We start from the raw sequence: 9,981 nt of genomic DNA on the forward strand, positions 1-9,981 counted from the left end.
ACGAAATAATAATGTTGAAATATTTATCAGCCATGGAAATGATATGACTTTGCATGTGGATAACTATGACAATATGTGAGAACCTTGAGGATTCAATTCAAACCTTACACATCCTGAAGAGTGAGAAGCAATGCTCATTGCACCCATATGCTTCTGTAATACTCTGTAATTGCATCAATTACCTATTAACTGACAGGCACAACAGTTACTATAGCGAGAAAAGTATGCATACACTAATGAAGATATATTTTTTTTAACAATTCTGTACACAACAGAGAGAAGCTAGCCATCAAAAGGCAAGGAATACAAGAACTCTAATCTCCATTGCTAAAACTTATATACTGAGAAAATAAGCTATCATCAGTTTGACAAGGTCTTTATATCGCATCTATTACCAGTAAACATAACAATTTGTCAATGCCCATATTTTCAGTAGAGCTTGGTGAAAAACTGACTCATTTCATTTGCCCCCTAAGTCTCCTAGAGAAACAAGACTAATTGAAAAATTCAAAAGATACTCTCTATGAGGGAAGGATTGACCATCTCTCTACTCTTGGTTCTATTCATAAAAAATTGTCTTCCTTCCCCGTTTGTAACCAAATATATCATATCTAATACATCCTCTTCAAAACCTTCAAATAGTTTGAAGCCGATATAATAGAACTTCTGCTGCCCTGATCAGTGGCTCATGTTCACAGCCAAACTTGCAGGCAAATATTATTAGAACAAATTTTAGCAAAATCAAAGATTGCATGACTACAAACAAAAAAATTGGGTGCTATATCCAGAAACTCATCTCACCATTAAATTCAATAGAAGCAAAAGTTTAGTAGTGTTGGGCTCTAGCAGCAGTGGAAAATCACCTTGCAAGAAAATTGTCAATTCATCATTACCATTAAAAAACACAAAGTTAGATAAAGTTTTCACATATCCCTTGTATGTCCACCAATGTCTAGCCTTTATGTAAATGACAAACAGAGACAATCAAATTTGCATAGTCATTAGCATTAAAAGATCAGACTCGAGAATTCTGGAATGCAGTGATAGAGACCTTATTTCAATACAAACCTCTCTTGAATGTGGGACCATTCCCAAGTTCCCATCCACTATGCATCTAGTCCTGCAATCACTATAGGACTGTTCAAGGTTAAAATGGGGTTAGAAATATGAAAAAATATGTGAGAAATGTTGATTGGTATAGATCATTTGTGATTTTATAGAAATGATAGGAATTGCTAGACTAATGTTTTTACTGGAGCCAAATGAAGAGGAAAATAATAGTATTGAAGGTTTCTGGATTAAACTCTGTGTAATTTTTCACCATTAATGTTTTGGATCATACAATTATAATGGACTGTGGAAACTACATGATTATTAGGAAAATATTATTCAATCATGTGAATCGAACAAACCATTTTGCAACTGAACAATGATATTTGTTTTGAGCTCAAACCAAAAGAACTGCAGCAACTTATTATCTATTTCCAAGCCTAACAAATCCCTTTTCATCCAAACTTCAGACCCTAAGTCATTTGCTATGCTGTTTTAAGCATACACACAATGTGCAAAAATATGGAAACTATTGCTATTTCATAATCACCTAAATCCTAAGCCTGCTCTGTTCCAATAATAGATAAAGATCTTTCAAATGAATTTAATAAATCTATAGCATCCAAAACTTTATTCACATTTAAAAATTTCAGTGAGTTCTTCTTCCAGATCATGTCATGTCATCATAGAAAAGGCTATATCAGACAACAGAACACATAACATGTTTTAGCCTTACTGAAAGGGCAAAAAAACAGCCAACAGGTTAAAACAGCCATTTTAATATCTCTTTTTTGCAGGCTGTATATAATGTCATCACAGAAAATTCTATAACAACTACACGACACACAACATGATTATAGCCTTGCCAGAAGGACAAAAAAGTCAGCCCACGAGTTAAACCACCACATCAATATCTCTCTACCATAACCTCAATGCAATTGATTTTAAAAATAGGAAGGAGAACCTGGTCACAACATCAAGTTAGTGCCATATATACATCATAGCAGCGTTATAATATACTTTAAACTAGAAACTGCTTCTGATAGTGGAATACTATTCCCAAGGGCACATTCGCCAAACTGCAGGCTCAAAAAATATTAGCAATCCAAAACACCTTTAAGTAAAACAATAAAAACATCCAACCAAAGCCTGCAATAGAATATATCTGACTCCCAATCCCCTAAAATTAATGAACACGGTGACACAAGCCCCATGGGTGACCTGATTTTAGAGAAATTCAACGATCTCAACAACTCCATTACTAAACCAAATAACTCCATAGTTGTAGCTGGACAGCTCTGCAACAATCATTCCTCAGCATAAACAAGGTTAAATAAAATTCATGTGAGTTTCCAAAGCTGTGTATACTCTCATGTCAGAATTCTAAATATAAATCATGTCAGCATTGCTCCAAGAAACATCAAACCTGCCAATTCAGCAAAATGTAAGGACAACAAAATTAATCACTGTAATATAATTAGGAATAAGACATGACAAGGAAAACCTATCAGCAAGGATCCCTCAAGGTCATTCCAAAAAAACCAAAGGAGAAAATAATAATCTAAGAACAAATAAATGAACTTTCAAAAAACAATTATTATTTATTAAATACATTATATTAAAAAACAAGAGAGGCTTTGTTGAAAGGACATGGGGATACAAAGCCACTCAGAAATGAGTGCACGAGATCAAAATTGGCCATCTCAGAAAAGTATGTGAGGCTGAAAATGCTACTAAAATAAATTTGAATTAAACATGTATATTTTGTCAGTCCATAAATGTAAGTCGCTATAACAGGATCTAGCAGATGCAACATGGAAAACTCAAATGAAAAAATTGTTGGACATAATGCATATACTATCAATAGAAGTAGAACCTCAAGCACATCTTACCTAACGGGAAAACATGCACCTTCTGATCAAAATGTGAAAAATGAGTCTGCAACATACCTCTTCGATTTGAAAGGACCCTATGATGCCATCTCATTCATGAATTTCTCATATTCTGACTCAACAGCATAAGTTGTTTCAGATGACGGTGTAGGTGGAACTGGATTGCTATTTGCTGCCCAAGGTGGAGGAGTCCCACCCATGCTCTGTGCAGGACCTGTTGGTCCATTTGGAGGGGGTGGAGCACCATAATAGCCTGGATACTGGGGAGGAGGAGGATAGGCAGGAGGAGGTCCTGCTGGTGGCATACCTCCAACATGGGCGCTGCCTGGCATAGCTGTCATTGTATTTCCAGTATTACCGTGGAATGCACCTGGAGGACCACCCTGGGGACCATTTGATGATGCTTGCGATGGTATATTCTGCGGTGGCACGCCAGGAGGCAAGCTTTGAGACATTTCACTAGGGGGCATGTTCTGAGATGGTGGAGGTGGTGGAGGTCCCTGCAATTGAGCCCCAGGATATGGGCTTCCATATGGTGGCATAGGCATCATATTCTGCAAAGGTGCACCAGGTGGTGGTGGTCCTTGCATTGGTACAAAGGGTTCGCCATACATGTTGGGTGGTCTAGAAGGTGGAGGGGCATAGGGAATGTAAGAAGGAGGCGGAACAGCAGGACCCCATGGAACTGGTGCACCCATTCTGTTGCCTGGCACTGAATTAGGAGCTGGTGGCCCTGGTTGAAATTGTTGGGAAGGATAGCCTCCAACAGACGGATCAGGCATTGGATATGAACCCGGAATTGGGGGTTGACCGCCTCCAGGAAAACCGGCTTGTGGTGGCTTGCCTGCCACTCTGACTGCCATCACCCTGCCCTCTAATCTGTATCCGTTCATATGCACAATTGCCTGTGCAGCTGAAGATGTATCAGAAAACTTTACAAATCCGTAACCTTTACTTGCCCCTGTTAAACGATCCTTTATGACCTTGACTGCCACAATTTCACCAAAAGGCGAAAAGAGTCTTATTAGGCCATCATCATCTATGTTGGTGGGTAAGTACCCAATGTACAAATTTGAATCATCATGTTCCTTGGAAAATTTTGAGCCTAGACCAGATGCTGGAAGGCTATTCTGCAGACCTTGCTGCCCCGAAGAGTTCCCTGTCCCTCCAGTAACCCATGGAGGATTTCCTCCTCCCTGTGGGCCAGGCAGTGCCAACATCTGATTCTGTCGACCATTTTCACTAGACCCCAATCTACTACTAGACTCCGGTGTGCCACCACCCAATTCAGCCAGAAAGTTTTGATATTCGTCATCCATCTTCTTCCCAGATCCCTTCATTGGGCAATCAATTGTAGGATGCCCACCATCCCCACAAATCCTACACAAGACATCACTCTTAAAACCCGAATTCCTTGCTGGACATGCAAACTGTCTATGTCCCGGCTCACCACAAAGGCGGCAGAATTCATCATCTCTTATTGTACCATTCAAGGCGGCAAGTTCTCTCAACTGTGCCCTCTTGTGCTCATTCAAACCTTCATCTACAGGCTGCAGAAGCTTCTCAACCATGCCTGCCGCCCTCTCCAAAGCATCCTCATTCTCAGCCTCTACCAAAACATGCAAATCCTCATTCTCCGAAGGATCTGGTTTCAGATCTCGCTTCTGCTGCAATCTACCCTCTTTAACAGAACCCTTACCTCTTATAACAATCTTTGCCCCAGTTTCCTTTTCCATTCTCTTCTGCGTATTACCCCTAGGGCCTATGATAAGCCCAATAAAATTATACCCAGGATACTCCTTCACAGGAATGTACAGTTTCTTATAAAGCTTAGGAGGCCTATAATCAGCGGGGGGCTTAAATGCTGGATTTTTCTTAATAAGCTGTGAGATAATCTCTTGCCTTTCCCTGGTAAGTTTTTCACGGGCCCTGTATTCCCTGGTATTGATTCTCACACCCATATTATCATAGACAGGTTCGGGAGAGGGTGATCTTGCCCCCTCGGGACGATCGTCCAATGGTAACCCTGACTGCATTAAGCGACTTATGTCCATGAGCTTTGCGTTCAACTGCTGAACCTCGGGGTCAAGCTCCATACCTCCAGTTAATTCTTTCACAAACCCTGGAAGCTGGATTCCCAAAAGCGGCTTTGGATCCTCCGCCCATCTGGTCTTCCTCTTCCTAGACCCGGCACTGTCCTGCGTTTCACCTTCTCCTTCTGGCTGGGGCGCCCATCTAGACCGCCGTTTCCTGCCACTGCTAACCTCTGCCGAACGAGAAGGCCCACCGCCTTGAGTAGTTTCGGCTAGTCCAGAACCCTCGCCTCTATTATCTGCCGTTTCAGACAAAACCGGATTCGAACTTCCCTCTTTGTCGACATCATTAGGGTTTGGATAACTGCTCCCTACACCCTCGCGACTAACGGCGGCTTCCTCTTTCTTTAAGTTGACAACTTCCTCTTGCTTGGGGTTAGGGCTAGGGTTTTCTACACCGTTCTGGATCTGGTAATGAGAATAACCCTGCCCTGATTCCTGTTTGTCGTGTTCTGGCTCAGCAGTTTGCTGGTTCTGGTACTGCGCATATCCTTCGGCCGTTTCATATTGTTCAAATCCTTCTGCAATATGCTCTTTCTGCAATTGTTCAAAACCTTCCGCTGCGTCAGGTTTAGAGTTCGGAGCATAACTTTCGATTTTCTCCTGCCCGCTATCAAAACCATCAGTGGTTTCTGCCTTCTGATTTTGAGCATATCCATGCACAGTTTCCTGACTTTGATAGTGCTCATATCCTTCGGCAGCTACCTGCTCTTGGTGTTGAGCATATCCTTCGGCCGCTCCCTGGCTGTGATACTGACTATAACCCCCAGCCGTACCCTGGTACTGCTCATACCCTTGATACTGTGTATAAGCTTGAGCTAATTCCTGCTCCGGGTATTGGTTGTAACCCTGGTACTGCTCATATCCTTGAGCGTTTTCTTGTCCTTGGGTGTATTGCCCGTACCCCTGAGGCGCTGGTTCTTGAGGTTGCTGGTATTGTGAATACCCTGTTTCCTGATAGAAACCGCCCTGGGCTGTTCCCTCGGATGGAAAGTGGTTTTGAGCGTAATGGGAAGAATAATCGTTTGGATCGTCCGGAGGAGGGGCAACGTGTGAAGGATGGTCCTCCGGTGGAGGAGGCGGAGGAGAGAATTCATGATTATTATCACTAGGAGGAGGATAGAGAGAATCGCTACCTGTGCTTACGCCGATGGCCGTACCGTTGGCCTGCTGATCCATGGCCTTGCTTGGATTCGATCTTCTGACCTTGTTGTTTGCTCAAGCACTTCCACGATTTTGTTGATGATGAGAGAAAGATGGTAAATAACCTGACAAAGATGAGCTTGACGAATTTATAGAAACGGCAAATGCGCCGGTATGAAACCCTGGTTCACACTCCGGTCGTCGTCGCGTGTTCGACTCTCCCTTTCCGCTAACATGCTCAGATTTCTATTCTTCTCGTAAATGGCCTGGGGAGAGAGCCGGTCATAATATAAATAGTAAATTGACTGTGAAATAGGTTTTTAATTATTATTGGAAGAGGCAGTTAAATGAATTAGGTTTCTTGATAAGTAGGAGATAATTTCTACAGGAGTCAAATTGTGATATTGCTATCAGGATTTAAAAGTGTGATTTTGAGTCAAACTCATTGACCCATGTTTCACGAGTAGTGATTCAACATGTGATTCAACATGAATCCATCTCTTATGAGAATAAATGGAACACTTAGCACTCATTGGATCTAGGTGATGCTCACAGGGGTGAAGCACCGGGACTTCCCGAGAGGTCACCCATCCCAGTACTACTCCAGCGTGAGCGCGCTTAACTAGGGAGTTTCCTCTATGGTTAAACCCAAAGCTTGCAATCCCATTTGCAAAACCTTCACCAAGTGTTGTGCCTTATGAACCATTCATTAGAAAGCCCCTTAAGCTCATCAATTGATAAGTAGGAGATAATTTCCATAAGGAGTCAAATTGTGATATTGCTATCAGGATTTAACTATGTGATTTTGAGTCAAACTCATTGACCCATGTTTCATGAGTAGTGATTCAACATGAATCCATCTCTCATGAGAATGAGTAGTGATTCAACATGAATCCATCTCTCATGAGAATAAATGGAACACTTAGCACTCATTGGATCTAGGTGATGCTCACAAGGGTGAAGCATCGGGACTTCTCGGGAGGTCACCCATCCCAGTACTACTCCAGCCTGAGTGCGCTTAATTAGGTTTCTTATTAATTAAATTAAATAAATAAATAATATTCAAAAAAAATGATTTCTAAATATTGGTCTAGAATTGTCTTGCTTTTATAAATTAAGATTTAATTATCAATTGAATAAATAAATAATATTTCTCCCTCAATTTGTTTTTATTTTAAGTTTATATATTCCTTGATTTAATTGTAAAGGATTTAAACGTAAGTTATATCAATATCAATATCAATAGATTAGCAATTGCATCTCAAGGAAATGTGATAGATAAGTATATGGCAAAAAAAATTTACGCTGGATGTATTTTCAATTAAATTAGCTAAAGAAAACCTTCACAATTAATCTCATGTTCATAGGACATGGATTACTTATTGGTAGAAATAAGGTGGAAGGAGAATAAAGGAGCATTAAATTATTATTTTTTATGTCAAAATGTCATGTAGTGTGAAATTTCTACAATTTTAGGTTGAAGTTATTGTTGTATAGAATGATATCATTGTATTGTGTGCACTATAAATATTTAGTTTTATATTTATTATAAATTAAATAAATAAATAATATTTGTGATCAATTTGTTTTTATTTTAAGTTTATTTATTCCTTGATCTAATTGTAAAGGATTTAAAAGTAAGTTATATAAATAGATTAGTAATTGTTTTCAGAAATGTGATGGATAAGTCGATAAGGAAAAAAAAATGAGGCTAGTAGATTCATTTTGTGGATGTATTTTTTTATTAGTTAGCAACCTAAGCTTTAATTGTTTTATTATGAATAAATAAATAAATTACATCCATTCTTAAGGAATGAATAAGAAAATCAAAGTCATTGAAGCTCAAGGTTATCTAGGTGTTGGCTCATGATTTGGCAGGGTTTAAACTACCTTAAGAGAATGCAAGTGATAACCTAGGAATTAGCTAAAAATCATTTTAGTGTTCTTCCCTTTGAACTTTGTAATATTCAGATACACCTTGAAATTTATCTTCACTTTCCCTTGTTATGTTATTTATCATAAATTCCAGTGTGATAGATATTTTCCCTTACTTATTCTAACTTAGAAAATTAGTGAGAGGCATTGAATATCTAATTCATCAAACTCTACACCTTCCTAAGTCAGTATGGGCAATTCCTTTTTTATTCCTAAACAAAATGAAACATAAGGGATTTGAATTAAAATTATAAAATCATGTAGCCCTATAAACTTTGTCTTAATTAAATCAATGATCAGTGCTTTATCCATTTGGGCCACTTACTCACACGATAAGACATCTGAGACCAGATCTATCCCCTCACTTTGTAAGAAGAAAATCAATACTAAATTTCAAACCTCATGCTACTCATAATCTTCATGTATTACCTTAAAACCATCCTAGATCACCCTAAGCATTTATATGACCAATTAGGTTAACAACAAAGCATAAAATGAGATATAATTCAAAGTGAATTACTGTTAAAGTTGATGAAAGATCAATCCCACAGCTCCCAAGAATCACCTTCATGCAAACACCTATTATGTAAGAAAGAGAAGTAAAAAAGCTATGGAGGCAGGAATTGCCAAATCCATAGATGAGACATTCTTGATGAGCAAAAAAGATATTGCTATTATCAAAACTGAATGAATGTTTACAATGAGAGATCGTCCTTATGAAGGAGATTGAAACCCTAAAAAGGTCTAACCTAGGTTGCATCAAAATAATTAATAAAAGAATTAATTATTAGATGCCTTAAGTTTACCTTAAGTAGACTAGAGTTAACTAGAAAATACCTAATTACTCTAACACCCCCCCTTAAGATAAACTTAGGAGTAGCTAAAAACCTAGAAACTACTATTGAAAATACAAATGGGTCCCGACAAACAAGGCTTGATGAGGTACCCAAGCGCAACCAAATCTCTAAAAAGAGGAGAAATAGAGAAAATCACATGGGAAAAATCCTACTCCAAAAAGAGATGGAAAACATGCTGAAAGAAACTAGTGAAGGACTGAAGAAGCCTCTAAATAAGGGAATGTTCCAAAAGATAGGAGCAAAATATGATCATGAAGAACACTAATGAAGCATGTAGAAGCTATAAAGCTTTGTCGAAAGTATATTTATTTAGAAGGGGGTTTTTACCCCCTCCTGGCTAACGGCCTTGGGCATGTGATTGCATAAGTAGTCCACGGCTACCAAAGGTAGCCCATGGCTTCTTGTGCAAACCGCAAGAGGTAAGTGAGTAAGGTATTTTTTTAATTTTTTTTTTTTAATATATTAAATATGTTATTAAATATTGATTAAAAATTATTTAAAATTATTATTTTATTATTAAAATTAGTAATTGTTATTAATAATAAATTAATAAATATTATTTATTAATAATTTAATTATTATTATTAATTTAATAATAATTATTAGATTCTATATTAATTAGTTTTATAACATTATTAGTTAACTTGAATAAGTAAAAACATCGTAAACATAGCGAATTATTCTGCTCATGCGAAAAAAGCAAGATTAGGGAGTGGTCGATCACAACACCCTAAATGGGTAATAACCAACAAGAATACATCTTATCCGTTTAGATCCAAGGCTTTCAATCAGCAAGATGCCCCCCCACAACTACCAGAAACAACTTTGAAGCCTTAATCAAACTCCATGAACATCATAATGCAAAGCTCGAGATCTACCAAATAAATTTAAAACCTGTCATTCAGAGGATCTCAGAACCAGCTTGTACATCAAATATAGATCTAAATGAAGTGGAGGAGGGTGGATGGAAAAATGTTAGAAACCCTAGGAATATCAAAACACGAAAAACAT

At 38.3% G+C, this 9,981-nt stretch overlaps 1 protein-coding gene across 4 annotated transcripts; it reads right to left on the reverse strand.

The window, feature by feature from the left end:
- Window positions 1-304: 304 nt before the first annotated feature.
- LOC149570622 (uncharacterized) lies at window positions 305-6,517 on the reverse strand. 4 transcript variants are annotated; one of them, XR_016362981.1, is made up of 4 exons: window positions 3,000-6,435; window positions 1,069-1,129; window positions 802-863; window positions 305-703 (listed from the first exon to the last, which is right to left on the reverse strand). XR_016362981.1 is itself a non-coding variant. In XM_089823195.1 (2 exons), the coding sequence occupies exon 1, from the start codon at window positions 6,212-6,214 to the stop codon at window positions 3,020-3,022; it is 3,195 nt and encodes a 1,064-aa protein (XP_089679321.1). In that variant the 5' UTR covers window positions 6,215-6,435; the 3' UTR covers window positions 305-1,129; window positions 3,000-3,019. The 4 variants fall into 4 exon arrangements, 2 of the variants coding, with proteins under 2 accessions (XP_089679321.1, XP_089679320.1); XR_016362980.1 differs by having other exon boundaries at window positions 305-863; XM_089823195.1 differs by having other exon boundaries at window positions 305-1,129.
- Window positions 6,518-9,981: the final 3,464 nt, after the last annotated feature.

Source organism: Cupressus sempervirens, chromosome 3 (genome assembly GCF_028749045.1).
Source record: "Cupressus sempervirens isolate cs-2001-9-10 chromosome 3, ASM2874904v1, whole genome shotgun sequence".
Lineage (NCBI taxonomy): Eukaryota > Viridiplantae > Streptophyta > Pinopsida > Cupressales > Cupressaceae > Cupressus > Cupressus sempervirens.